The sequence below is a fragment of the Hyla sarda genome, chromosome 5 (assembly GCF_029499605.1).
Source record: "Hyla sarda isolate aHylSar1 chromosome 5, aHylSar1.hap1, whole genome shotgun sequence".
NCBI classification, from domain to species: domain Eukaryota; kingdom Metazoa; phylum Chordata; class Amphibia; order Anura; family Hylidae; genus Hyla; species Hyla sarda.
Window position 1 is genome coordinate 207,729,863 of NC_079193.1, and position 15,463 is coordinate 207,745,325.

At 41.8% G+C, this 15,463-nt stretch overlaps 1 protein-coding gene across 1 annotated transcript in view; it reads right to left on the bottom strand.

Annotated features, from left to right (window-relative positions):
* PHLPP1 (PH domain and leucine rich repeat protein phosphatase 1) overlaps positions 1-15,463 on the bottom strand; it is a 119,680-nt gene that overhangs the window by 68,076 nt on the left and 36,141 nt on the right. Inside the window, exons 2-3 of the mRNA XM_056520998.1 lie at positions 7,722-7,918; positions 4,867-4,992 (exon numbers count right to left, since the gene is read on the bottom strand). Of these exons, the coding sequence (XP_056376973.1) occupies positions 4,867-4,992; positions 7,722-7,918 (323 nt within the window). The remainder of the gene's footprint in view (positions 1-4,866; positions 4,993-7,721; positions 7,919-15,463) is intronic.

Consider the following 15,463-nt stretch of genomic DNA (forward strand, 5'->3'; position numbering starts at 1 on the left):
GGTCAGGAAACCGCATACGGCCGAAAACGCAGCCGACCGGAGGCTGCGGTTCACTCCGGTCGGCTCATAGACATGCATTAAATACGGTTCCCGTATACGGCTGAGTGCGGGCGCCGCGATTCCGTCACGCCCCCCTTTCCCCCCCAGCCGTATATGGCAACCGTAAGTACAAAACGTGGTGTGAACCCAGCCTAAGGCATGCTCCATTTATTGGCTTACAGCCAGGGTATTCAAGTAAGCAGAAAGGAAAAAACTACAGATTCAGAATCAGCATCTTTTAACATTCACTATACAGTGATCCCTCAACTTACAATGGTCTCAACATACAATAGTTTTAACATACAATGTTCTTTTCTTGACCATTGTAACTTGAAACCAGACTCAACATACAATGCTATGGAATCTGCGAAACGTGTCAATTGCTGGAAGAACCGACCAATCAGAATGGATATTTCACTGGTAAAACCCATGTATTACTGAAGTGTATGCACTGACTGGTGTCTGGTAGCGCCCCCTACAGTACAGGGAGGTATTACATGTTCTGTACTCTTTACTTGTGCCAGAGTTAGCTGCTCCTTTGGGTATCAGGTGAGTGCGGCTCCATTTTGCTTTGGACATAGCGTGTTCTGTACAGGACCATGAAGAAGCTTCTGTCCTCTACATAGACCAGTGTTTCCCAAAGAGGGTGCCTCCAGCTGTTGCAAAACTACAACTCCCAGCATGCCCGGACAGCCGAAGGCTGTCCGGGCATGCTGGGAGTTGTAGTTTTGCAACAGCTGGAGGCACCCACTTTGGGAAACACTGAAATAGACAGTGATTTACAGCTCCTAGCAGATCTTTTATATGTAAAGGACTTGTTTTATCTGTATTAGATATCTACTTATTTATCTTTAATCCTCACTTTTTCCTATTTTTGAATGACATTTTGGGGGCTTCAGAACCAATTACCAGGTTTCCATAGAGTTATGGTCTCAACATACAATGGTTTCAACATACAATGGTCGTCACAGAACCGATTAATATTGTAACTTGAGGGACCACTGTAGTTTAGAGGCGATAACTAGAGATGAGCGAACTTACAGTAAATTCGATTAGTCACGAACTTCTCGGCTCGGCAGTTGATGACTTATCCTGCGTAAATTAGTTCACCCTTCAGGTGCTCCGGTGGGCTGGAAAAGGTGGATACATTTCTAGAAAAGAGTGTCCTAGGACTGTATCCACCTTTTCCAGCCCACCGGAGCACCTGAAAGCTGAACTAATTTATGCAGGATAAGTCATCAACTGCCGAGCCGAGAAGTTTGTGACGAATCGAATTTACTGTAAGTTCGCTCATCTCTAGTGATAACTAATAAATGTATCAAGGCAGTGGCGACATATAAAGCCCTGACCCAGTCTTTATATATTTAGATCCTCTACACAAACCCTTTGTCCCCCTTATGACACTTTCATTTGGATTGTAGCAAAAATCACCGTAAGTAGTGAGATCGGTGCAAACATTTTTACTTCTACTGTATAAAATATCAAACTATTCATCCAAAACAAGATTAAACAGGATTTTACAATTAATGAGGCACATGTTCTGCCAACAACTTCTCCCGACATGCTGGCATAACTATTTCAGTGACCAGAATCTGTCAGCCGGGTAGTCAGGGGATTAATTTTAATGGTGCCAGCCTGACTGATGTGGGCGCTCAATGAGGAGTCACTAGTGCTTCCCTCAAAAAGCAAGACGTGGGAACCTTCTACTACTAGTTATAGCATATAGCTCTTATGCATAGTTACAAGACAAGAATAGTTAACATAGCCATTTTTAAAGGGTATACCAGGTACTAAAAGGATCTCTTGTTATGCTAGGGCAGTCCTGAAAATAATAAAAAACATATACTCCCTTATCTCAACCTTTGGGGTCTTCCTGTGAAGTCTCTTCGTTCTCTACTTAATGCTCAGGCCACTACTTCTGAGACAAACCCGACTTGGCAGTGACTGCCTGCTTAGCAAATACATGGCACCCCACTGCCGCAGGTGACTGGATGAGCGCGCCTAGACAAATCCATCTCAGAAAAAGAAGCTGGAAAAATTCACAGGTGGACCCCCAAGGGAGCCAGTCAGGGGAGTAGATGATTTTTTTTATTTCCTCATGATGGTGGTCCCAGTACAATGAGAGATACTTTTTAGTAGGGATGACTCCCTACTTAACTACTGGGGACACGTCCTACTTATGTCAGTGAGGGCCTCATTTTCGACTTTTGCCTAATACTTTATTATAAAGTTTAACCTCTGCTGTTACGTGTACTTGTGCACAAAACAAACAGACATTGGTACCCAGTCTTAAAAAAAAAACGGGATCAGCACATACTTTTAAGTACCAAAACTACTACTTTAGGGTACGTTCACATGGGTGGATTACCGTATATACTCGAGTATAAGCAGAGTTTTTCATCACGATTTTTCGTGCTGAAAACACCCCCTCGGCTTATACTCGAGTGAACTCTCCGCCCTCAGTGGTCTTCAACCTGCGGACCTCCAGATGTTTCATAACTACAACTCCCAGCATGCCGGGCAACTCCCAGCATGTTCGGGCAACTCCCATTATGTCCTGGCATGCTGGGAGTTGTAGTTTTAAAACATCTGGAGGTCAGCAGGTTGAAGACCACTGCTGCCTTCGTCATCTTCCAGACCCCCCGCCCCCTTTAGTTTTGTACTCCGGTTGAAGACCACAGTCATTGACAGGCGGTGATGATAAAGGGGAGGGGGGGTGGAATGATGACAGATGGTGATGATGAAGGGGGTGTGTGGAATGATGACAGGGGGATGATGACAGGCGGTGATGATGAAGGGGGTGTGTGGGATGATGACAGGCGGTGATGATGAAGGGGGGGATGATGACGGGGGTCTGGATGATGACCGGGGGGGGGGGGGGGGGGATGATTTATTTCCCACCCTAGGCTTATAGTCGAGTCAATAACTTTTCCTGGGTTTTGGGGGTGAAATTAGGGGCCTCTGCTTATATTCGGGTCGGCTTATACTCAAGTATATACAGTACCTGCAAAATTTCCACAGCGGATTTTGCTACCATTGACCTCAATGGGTCACCAGAAAATCCGCAGTAGAGGCAGATATGCAGATTTTCCTTCTGACCTATTGACGACAATAGTAGCAAAATCTGCTGTGGATTTTCCGCAGCAATTACGCTGCTGAAATTCTGCAGGTAATCAATCCTGTGTGAACATACCCTTAAAAGGGAAGCTGACTGTGGGTTCACATAGGATTATAGCACGGGTGAATGGGATTACAATGAGGTATTACATGGGCCAAGGGGGGTCACATAAATATTCCTGAAATGGGCGGGCATATCGGTGCAGAAAGGATGGAGGTCCTACCTCCATTGCGCAAAGCCAATCATTTTTCAGATTAGCAGTGCTGGCCAATACAACAAGTATCTTTAAAACTGGACCACTGATCCAAGTAAGTGATACCTCAGTGTAATTTGTAAGTTCACCTGCACTAGCACCCTGTGTATTGGTATAAGTACAGGCAAACCCGCTGTCGTTTCCACTTCAATGTAATTCCTGAAATCAGCTTCCCTTTCCTATAGCAAAAGGACTTATTGCACCACATGGTTCCTGGGAACCCTGGTAGAGAAACACTGCAACAGAGAATATTTGCACTGTTCTCTTGTGGTGCAGGATTCTCAATGTCACTTATTAGAGCAGACAGACAACAGGCTCAGAAAAAAAAAAAAAAAAGATTAATAATAATCGTGATGCACCGAAAGGGAAATTTTAGGCCGCTTTTAGGCCGAAACCTGAAAATTTTGGCTGCGCTTGGCCGAAAACCAGAAACCGAAAATACATTGCCACTCTTACTTTAAACAGTAGGGACATTTATGCATGTTTCGTAACCCAAATATGTATATTATTTACTTTTTCTTTATAAATAAAATAAAGGGGGAGGGGAGATTTAAGCGTTTATTTAAGGGAGGTGGTTTTTTTACATTTATTGCCTTTTTATTTTTCACATTTTATTTCTACACATAGGGCCTTTTTTTCTCATATGGTGCCTCCAATTGTTGCAAAACTAAAACTACCAGCATGCCCAGACATTCAAAGGCTATAGGGCATGCTGGGAGTTGTAGATTTGTAACAGCTGGAGACCCACATATGCACTCCTGTGCTTGCAGACATTCATCAATGCTGTGCCATAGGAGCCTATAGTACAGCCCTGATCGACTACACTGATTACTACAGGCTGTCTCCATTATTGGAGCACCGATCGGACAGGACGGAGGACGGTAGGGACCCTCCTCCACCCGTTCTCTCAGCTGATCGGGACCAGCAGGAAAACAGTTTTGCTGCAGGTGTCCCGATCAGCTCCACTGAGCTATCGGAGATTGTTTTCAGCATTTTAGACGCAGTAATCAACTTTGATCGCAACGTCTAAGGGGTTAATGCCGGACATCACTCAGATGAGTGATGTCTGGCAGTAGCCATTATGAAGCGAGCTCCCAAGCTTGCTTCATACACCCGCGCCGTATACATAATTATCTCATCCCAGCGCTAGGCACTGCTGGGAGCGACAGTAGGCCCATAATAGAGGGGCCAAACTGTACCGCACTGGACCTGACCACACTGCCGTCTCCCTGAGCTCCATCCCATGGCACAGGGACACATTACATTACGTTTCTTCATTACACGGAAATTGCTTATATAAGTTCTAAACCATGCCCACCGAAATTATCGAGGTGAAATTCTCTTAGCTGAAAAGGCCATTTTCGGCGCCCGAAATTTCAGTGCATCCCTAATTAATAGTACATGTGCAGACATGAACATTTCAAAAAAATGTTGTAATCCACCATCTTAGTCTTACCTTGGACCCTTGTCGCAGCCACCTTAAGTAGTCTGTGAACGTATCAAAGCAAACATAGTACGTCTGACTTTGCGGGCCAGAAGAGCTGAATGCCAAGCAGTGCTGATGTTTTTTAACTTCTTCGACCTAAGTAACAATATAAATTAAGATTACAAAGAACATCCTGAAACAGTTCTGTAACGCAACTGTATATGGAAATCATGCACATGCCATGAATGGCACCTCTTTCACAACCTCTGCTTAGGCATAAACATTGTGGGGTGTAAAAGAACATATACTTTTCCAGTTTAAAGGGCCCTTGAATGTATAATGCAAAAAGTGGGAAACGGGTACAATTTAATTTAAAACTTTTGTATCTGGGTAATTATTTTTGGGGGATAGCCGGACTGCAGACAAAGTATTGGTCATGGGTGCCCACATATTTCTGTGACCCAATAAAGAAGACTGTCATTACCTATAGCAGCCTTAATAAATGCTCCAGTTAACATTGTAGTAACCTGGCCATACCCTGGTGATTTCTGACCAGATGGCGGTTCATAGATAAACTTATCAGAAGAGGATTCTACTAGCAACATAGTATCTTAAGTCTACTGCACAGAAATCTGAACAATGTAAAACTTGGTCATATGGGCTAAGCCTGAGTATATTCAGAAAAGGATATGGCAGACATACAATCAGGGGTGTGGAAATTTTATAAAAAAAAACTACTTGTCCACAGGACTAAAACGGAGCAAAATCTACTTGTCCTTTATGACGATCCACTTGGCCGGGCCAATTTTCGCTTTTACGCTCTTGTTTTTTTCCTCCTCGCCCTATAACACCCATAACTACCTAATATAATGATACCATTTAATTTTTCAATAACATATACTCCGAACCAAAAAAATATAAGAAATAATATAATAATATTAATAATAATATATAAAATCGGTGAAGTGAAATTGAAAAAGATATTTTGCAGATTTGGTGATTTTCTTTTCTACACCATTTACCTTGTGGTTGAGATAACATGTTATTTTGACACTTTAGGTCGCCTGATTACAGCAATACCAGATTTGTATAGTTTGTCAAATTTTACTAATTAAAAATAAATTCAGAACTTTTTCGAATTTTTTTAATTGCCATTTTTGGACCCCTGTAGCTTTTAAAAAAATATTTTTTCCGCATACCAGGCTGTATGTGGACTAATTTTTTTGCGCCATAATCTGCTTTTTGTATCAATACCATTTCGGTATTGATCTGACTTTTTAAATTGCTTTTTAACTTTTTTCTGGGATATTATAAAAATTGTAATTCTGTGGTTTGGTATTTTTTTTATATTTACGTTATTTACCATATGGGATACATAAGGTTATATTTTAATAGTTTGTACAATTACACACGCAGAGATACCAAATTTGTAAAAATGTTTATGTTTACATGTTTTTATATATAGGAAAGGGGGGTGATTTGAACTTTTGACATAGAAGTTGCGGGGGGGGGCAATCCAACCCACTAGCCCACCAGGGAGCATTCACATGTCCCTTTAGATGCCGCTGTCAGTTTTGACAACAGTGATCTAAAGGATTAATAGCCAGCCGTGGCGATCGCTGCATGCTGGCTATTAGCGGCGGCCCCCGGCTACTGAGAACAGCTGAGGGCTGCAGAGCATGGAGCCTACAGACCCATAGAACGGCTTGGTTTTTGCATCACCATTTGTACTTTGTAATGACATGACTTTTTTTTTTTTTTTTTTTTTTTACATGTAAGCCATTGATCGTACGGTTTATCTAACCTTATAAAATAGTTTGGACATTTACGCATGCAGCGATACCACATATGTTTATTTTTAATTACATTATTTTAAATAATTGGAAATGGGGGGAGGGGGGGGGGGGAAACAAACTTTTAATCACATTTATTATTTCTAATTTATTTATTTATTTTTTTTTATATACTTTTAACTTTTAGTCCCATAGGGGGCAATAATATGAAATCTTTCAATTGCATACACTGTTTAATGTTAAGCTTTGGCTCAGCAATGACCAGTGCTATTGGTGCTCTGATGCTTCGATCGGACGGCAAGGAGGCAGGTAAGGGCCCTCCCGCTATCCTCTCAGCTGATCGGGACATAGCGATTTCACTGAGCTGCCGGGATAGTTTTTCTTTGATCAACTTTGATTAAGTGTTAATCCCAGGCATCAGCCCAATCTGCAATATCTGGCATTAACCCTGGGTCTTGGCTGCTGATAGCAGTTGGGACCCAGTGCATATGAAGCACGCCCAGCTCTTGAGCGTGCTTCAAACAGCAGTAATGGGATCAGGGCATACAGGTACGCCCTGCGTCCTTAACTACCATGATGAAAGGGCGTACCCATACATCCTGCTTCCTTAACAGGTTAAACTGTAAAATTTATTGTATGCACAAGTGCGTTCTATTGAGTTTTCAACAGTTAATAAAAAAAAATAATAATTTGTAAAAAATTAGTAACAGGGCGTGAGAAATTTGCATGAAACTAGGAGCCAGCAAGAAAAGTTAAGAGCCAGGATCTTGAATGCCTGAAACTTTTTTCATTTATTATTTAAACAATTAAATGATGGACATCAGAGTGATCTCCAATGTCCATCATTACCGGCAAAAAGCAGCCGGTACATGCCAGGTATGGCACGGGCCCAGCTCCTGAGCCATACTCCCTCAATGACCCATGATGTAAATGTACAACATGGATCGGTATGGGGTTATTGGAAAGGGCTGACAAAAACCTGGGAGGCCAAGAGGAAATCCTCAGTCCCATGGAAACATGAGTGGTGGAGCCCTGGGGAAAACAAAGCCTTACTTTCTAACAAGGACTACATAAAGTAATGAAGATACATACTTTTCCACCTATCAGAGGGAGAATATGCATCTTTCCAGTCTGGCTTTCCTTCACCGATGACACAATCAGACAGGTCCCACAGAGGATAACTTGCCGCTTTGTCCATCTATTTACAGGTAGCTGCATCTTCCCTTTCCGTACATTGTATGTCCCAGAGAGCTGAGTCCTATCAGACATACCAGTTCCATTAGGCTTTCCTGAAATGTAAGAGAGAAGACAGTAAAGATATTTTGCTAATTTGCCAAGTCATGTGATGTTTGAAAAATTCATAGCCCAAAAAAAAAAAAAAAAAAAAAAAAAACACTTAGCATTTTACATAACACTTAAATGAGTACTCCAGCGCAAAATAACTTCTCCCCTATCCAAAGGATAGGGGATAAATTATAGATCATGGGGGTCCGAGCGCTGGGGCCCCCAGGATCTCCTGGACGGGGCTGCGGCAGTCTGCCGGAAGTGAAGTTTCGTCCCCAGCAGAAAGCCGCGGCAGACACTCCCCCTCCATGTATCTCTATGGGATTCATGGAGGGGGTGTGTCAGCTGCCGTGTCATGCGGGGACGGAACGCCCCCTTTCCTGTAAATTGCCGCGGCCCGATACCGAAGATCGCGGGGGGCCCCAGCGATCTATAACTTATCCCCTATCCGAAGTTATTTTGCACTATAGATGTGCTTTAACTTAAGTTCCCCTGGCCACCTCCACTTCTTACAATCTTACAAGATTTTCAGTAAAACCATGTCAGCTTTCTTTCAGACGCAACGCATGAACACAAACTTTGATCAACAGATTAGTTTGGATAAGTGACGTAACCAACAAGCATGGTAAAGCCCCATGACCACATTAGAAGGTATAATCCATAGTAAAAAGTGTAGGCACATTATGGATCATCAACTGTTAAATCCAGATGCTAGATGTGTAATATTTCTCTTAGGTCTACATAACTTCACATTTTAGCATTACATAAAAGTAGTCTTTCAATTCTAGAAAGAGCAATCTCAAGAAAACTGTGTATATGCAATTTCTAAACTAGAATAAACTAGTTTTCTTTTTGAATTTCCCTTCTGTCTGACCACACTGCTCTCTGCTGACACCTCTGTCTATGTCAGGAACTGTCTAGAGCAAGAGAGGTTTGCTATGGGTATTTGCTCCTGCTGTGGACAGTTCCTAAAATTGACAGAGGTGTCAGCAGAGAGCACTGTGGTCAGACAGAAGGGAAATTCAAAAAGAAAAGAACTTCCTGTGTATTATACAGCAGCAGATAAGTACTGGAAGGATTGGGATTTTTTAATAGAAGTCATTTACAAATCTGTTTAGCTTTCTAGTGGAGTACCCCTTTAAATTCCCCTGGGGCAAGTAACAGGTGTGGGCAATACAAACATCACACCTGATTAAGTTCACTTAGTCTTAGCATGGACAACAGAAAGACTTGAGAACGAGGGAATATTGTACAAAGTCTGAGACAGACACTTGAGTTGCATGTCAATATGCTAAAATAAAGATACAAAAGTGTGAGGAAAAATAGGATTAAAGCAGCTGGTACTAATCTTTATACACATAGGGGGAGATTTATCAAAACCTGTGCAGAGGAAGAGTGGTGCAGTTGCCCATAGCAACCAATCAGATTGCTTCTTTCCTTTTCCACAGGCCTCTAAAGAGGCCTGTGGAAAATGAAAGAAGCAATCTGATTGGTTGCTATGGGCAACTGCACCACTCTTCCTCTGCACAGGTTTTGATAACTCTCCCCCACAGTGCCAACGTATACAGCAGCACTGTACAGACATTGTGATTATGGAGGAGGTTTGCACATTGAAATAAATGCAGATCTTTCCATTATATTTTGTGTGTGTTTTGGGGCAAAAATTCGGACCAAAATTCTATGATGAAACCCTGCCCTTGTTTTCTCCAAAGTAGATGGTAATTCTCATGACTTTCATTTCCCCAACGTGTAATTTCATATTTTATATAGTAGTTTATTATATGTGCAGTGAGAATTCTAATTATCATTGTTGTATATATCTACATGCATTACCAGAAGCTAAATTATTTGTATTGTCAGTCGGAGGGCAAAACCACAACAATCTGAACTATTATTTGTGGTCAGGGCGTACGCAAATCATGAGTTATGCAAAGCAGAAATACTGAAGAAGGCAATGAAGATCCTGTCATGCAGGCATTTCTACTGCTGGAACGTGCGCCACCAGAGACAGGCCTATCTGATGAAGAGGCTAGTCCTACATGCCAGCCTGAAGAGGGAGGTGTGACTGAACATAACACCAGTGACCTGTAGATGGGCACTGCGACAGGCCAGCTGGCACAAGCACAGCTCACCACTTCTATAGTGACTGTAATGTTAATATATGAAGAATCCACTCAACGTTTAGTTATTGTACATTAAAAAAATGTCAGTCATTTAGAAGAAAAAAAATAATAAGATACTTCACTATATAGTATTAAAATCCAAATGTCAAGACAAAAATGTTTTCAGCCATTTATTTTGAGTACATATTTATAACCTCCTTCAAAACTAAATAAAGTGTTTAATAAGTGTATAACAAGGATATACAGTTTTTTTTTTTTTAACCCTTTTCTGGGTGAACAAACATGGCACAAAATATTTTCCATACTGTGGCTTTAGAACCTAATGGTAAGTTTATTTGGCCAAATTCCAGTCAATGTCCTATTCTTTTCAATGGGGCCTGAAGACATTAAAGTGTCTGATATGGATAATTCAGCTGCAGAAATTCTTTAATCCTGCATGTACAGTGGTCCCTCAAGTTACAATATTAATTGGTTCCAGGACGACCATTGTATGTTGAAACCATCGTATGTTGAGACCATAACTATGGAAACCTGGTAATTGGTTCTGAAGCCACCAAAATGTCATTCAAAAATAGGAAAAAGTGAGGATTAAAGAAAAATAAGTAGATTAATATAGATAAAGCAAATCCTTACATATAAAAGTAATAAAGATCTTCTGGGAGCTGTAATCACTGTCTATATCAGTGTTTCCCAACCAGGGTGCCTCCAGCTGTTGCAAAACTACAACTCCCAGCATACCCGGACAACCTTCGGCTGTCCGGGCATGCTGGGAGTTGTAGTTTTGCAACAGCTGGAGGCGCCCTGGTTGGGAAACACTGGTCTATGTAGAGGACAGGAGTAGAGATGAGCGAACTTACAGTAAATTCGATTCGTCACGAACTTCTCGGCTCGGCAGTTGATGACTTATCCTGCGTAAATTAGTTCAGCCTTCAGGTGCTCCGGTGGGCTGGAAAAGGTGGATACAGTCCTAGGAAAGTCTCCTAGGACTGTATCCACCTTTTCCAGCCCATCGGAGCACCTGAAAGCTGAACTAATTTATGCAGAAAAAGTCATCAACTGCCGAGCCGAGAAGTTTGTGATGAATCGAATTTACTGTAAGTTCGCTCATCTCTAGACAGGAGTTTCTTCAGGGTCCTGTACAGTACACGCAATGTCCTAAAAAAGTAAAATGGAGCCGCTCTTACTTGGTGTCCAAAGGAGCAGGTAACTGTGACATAGGTTAAGAGCAGTACTGAACATTAATACCTTCCTGTACTGTAGGGGGCGCTACCAGTCACCAGTCAGTGCATGCACTTCAGTAATACAGGTAAAGAGTAGTAGAGAACATGTAATACCTCCCTGTACTGTAGGGGGCGCTACCAGACAGGAATTCACTGAATGCGCTTCAGTACTACAGTGCACGCACTAATACAGGGGTTTTACCAGTGAAATGCCCATTCTGATTAGTCGGTTCTTCCGGCCATTGACATGTATTGTAGATCTGGACTGTCTGTACATTGTATGTTGAGTCTGATTTCAAGTTACGATGGTCCAGATAAGACCATTGTATGTTGAAACTATTGTATGTTGAGGCCATTGTAAGTTGAGGGATCACTGTACTGTGTTATAGAAGTGACAACCACGTGGCAGCACTGTAAACTCTAAATGGTTTCCCCCCCCCCCCCCCCCCAGCATGTTCTTTACAAAGAAATAAAATAAGCCATGCATTTTGGTGTGGATATTTCTTGTGGATTTCCCTGCAGACTAACAGATTTCCTAAAGGAACTTTTCAGAGCAAAACTGTCCTGTGTGAACTTACACTAAAAGGTATGCAAAGAACAACAAAGCAATTGTTCCTCCCAACTATACTAGACTACTGAAGGTCAGTGGCAAATTACTTCACATAGACATAATTGGCTGCGGATTTTGCTACTATTTACTTTAATGCGTCCGTAAAAAATCTACCACTACTGCAAATTTTCTGCAGACCCTTTCAAGTCAATGGTAGCAAATATCCACAGTGGATTATGTCCGTGTGAACGTACCCTAAAGGGGTTATCGGGGACAGGAAATATCATTGCTGCTTTCTTCCACCACTCTTTACCTCAATTTGAGTGTGTTCTTGCAATTCAGTCCTATTGAATTGAGTGGAGCCCAGTTGTAAAACTACAAACAAACTGAGGAAAAATGTGGCATAGTTGTTGAAAGAACGCTACTTGGATAAGTGCTTCATAAGGAACTGCTTGGAGTCTATGCACTGACACTGAACCCTTCCTATTGCTTCCTCTGCTATGGCCCGTGATTGGCTAAGCAGGGAATCGGGCAGCTGAATATTCCAGTGATTACTTTATTTTTATGCCAGAGGGAAAAAATAAATAAAAATGTTGACACTAGATAACCCAACTGATTTCAACTGCAACATTTCAGCTGACACCTGCTGGACAACCCCCTTTTAAAGGGGTACTCCGCTGCTCAGCGTTTGGAAGAAACGGTTCCCAACACTGGAGCAGACGCTGCGAGCTCGTGACATCTTAGCCCCACCCCTCATGACGTCACACCCCGCCCCCTCAATGCAAGTGTATGGAAGGGGGCATGATGGCTGTCACACCCCCTCCCATAGACTTGCATTGAGGAAGTGACATCATGAGAGGCGGGGCTATAACGTCACGAGCTCCCAGCGTCTGTATCAGCGTTCGGAACTGTTTCTTCAAAATGCTGAGCAGTGGAGTTTGACAGAATTCTTTAAAAAACAAATGAAAATGTTTAAATTGTAACAAAAACAAAACAAAACCTGAAGCATTAGGATCACTGGCAGGTTTACCTCATGAAGACTTTTTTTTTTTTAAACAACAAATGTTCATGCATGCTGACTAAACGCTTCCAATTCCACCTATCCCGATCCGCTTCCCATCATTGTAATGAAATGTTAGCTACCCCCTCCCTTCAGGCCATACAAGACAATCCAAGCACTTGTTCATCTGCAGTGAGGCCAATGGAATAGCAGTACAAAGGGTGTTGTTTTTGACTATCAAATTTACTCAAGCATCCTCTAACAAGCTATTCAAGAGTTCAATACTATGTGTCTGAATGGATTAGTCAAGTTAGCAAAAGAGCCTAGGCTTCTGCAAAGCAGGCTTCATTGTAATGTGCATCATTAGTCCAAGATGGGAGGAAAACAAGGCACTTCAGCCTAAGAGCAGACATAAAAGGTGGGGGACTGTCTCTTGGGGCTCTGGTAATGGGAAGTTCATGTAAGCAACTGCAGCATTTGAGGTGTTGCGATCAGTAGGAAGACAACCCTGAAAGCTCCCATGATAATGATGCAAGGAACAAGTTGGTAAAACCAGGTCCTTTACCTGTGTCCTCTTTATGGAAGGGAGGAGTAATGAGGAAGCTGGTGAAGGCTGCGGGAAACCAACATCAAGTAGGAAAGGTTGTGCTGCCAATAGCAACATAACACTGAGGTGCATTTGGTTCCATAAAACAATTGCTACCCTAAGTCTTGGTGGTAGCAGCGTCATGCTGGGGACATGTGTCTCTGGTGCAGGTACTGGATCATTTGTGAAGAGGAGTGAAATCCCAGCGCCAGGAACAATTCTGAAAAATATTCTGCAAGTGATTCTTTACATTTTGAGGGGGGGGTGGTATAGTGTGCACAGATCAACTTATTACATTTATGACCTGCGCAAAAAATATTTTTGGAGGTGGCATAGAATGTGGGAAGTTTGTTGATTCATGTCTTCTCCCCTGTTGCGCATCTTTTAAAAAATTCACGTAACCTATTAATGTTGCATGCACAATTTTTTTTAACCCCTTAACGATGCAGGACGTAAATGTACATCCTGGTGAGGTGGTACTTAACGCACCAGGACGTACATTTACGTTCTATACATAACCGTGAGCATCGGAGCAATGCTCGTATCATGCGCGACAGGTCCCAGCTGCTGATAGCAGCCAGGGACCCGCCGGTAATGTCCGACACCCGCGATAGCAGATCATGGCATCTGCTGCGATGCGGTCACTAAAATGCATCATCGGATCACCCGCAGTGCTGCCGCGGCGATCCAAGCATCCAGAACGGCAGACGGAGGTCCCCTCACCTGCCTCCGCTGCCTTCCACGGGTCTTCTGCTCCGGTCTGCGATTGAGCAGAAGATGACCGATAGCACTGATCAGTATTAGCATCAAATGATTGCTATAAATAGTCCCCTAGGGGGACTATTAAAGTGTAAAAATAAAAGTTAAAAAAAAATCCCCTCCCCCAATAAAAATGTAAAGTGTCCCATTTCCCCTATTTTACCCCCCAATAAGTGTAAAAATAAAATTTTATAAACTTATTTGGTATCGCCAAGTGCATAAATATCCGAACTATTAAAATATTATATCAATGATATTATTGACACTGCGTGAACGTAAAAAAAATAAATAAAATAGGCCAAAATTGCTTCTTATTTTTATAAAATTTTATTCCCAAAAATTTTTTTATAAAAAATGTATTAAAAGTTTTATATAAGCAAATATGGTATGAATAAGAATTACAGATCACAGCATAAAAAATGAGCCCTCATACCGCCGCTTATACGGAAAAATGAAAAAAAGTTATAGGTCTTCAAAATAGGGGGATTTTAGTTTGCAATTGAATTTTTTTTAAGCGCAACAGTAATAGAAAAGTATGTTATCATGGGTATCATTTTAATCATTTTGACCCAAAGAATAAAGAACTCGTCATTTTTACCTAAATTGTACGGAGTGAAAACGAAACCTTCCCAAATTTGCAAAATTGCAGTTTTCTTTTTAATTTCCCCACACAAAAATAGTATTTTTTTGGTTGCACCATACATTTTATGGTAAAGTAGGTGATGGCATTACAACGGACAACTGGACGTGCAAAAAACAAGCCCTCATACTAGTCAATGGATGAAAATATAAAAGAGTTATGATTCTTTGAAGGCGAGGAGGAAAAAACGAAAACATAAAAATAATTGCCGAGTCCTTAAGGCCCAAATGGGCTGAGTCCTTAAGGGGTTAAAGGGGTACTCCAGGGGGGGGCACAAAACCTTTAAAATCAACAGGTACCAGAGAGTTAAAGCAGATTTGTAAATTATTTCTATTTAAAAATCTTAATCCTTCCAGTAGTTAGCTGCTGTATACTACAGAGAAAGTTGTGTAGCTCTTCCCATTCTGACCACAGTGCTCTCTGCTGACAACTCTGTCCGTGTCAGGAACTGTCTGGGGTAGGAGCAAACTTCCCATAGCAAACCTCTCTTGCTCTGGACAGTGAGCTGGAGAATACAGATGCTGATAAGTACTGGAAGGGTTTAGATTTTTTTAATGTAATTTACAAATCTGTTTAACTTTATGGAACCAGTTGATTTGAAAACAAATATATTTCCCACCTGAGTACCGCTTACAGTTGATACAAAAACCCATTCAGAAAAATAGTGCAACT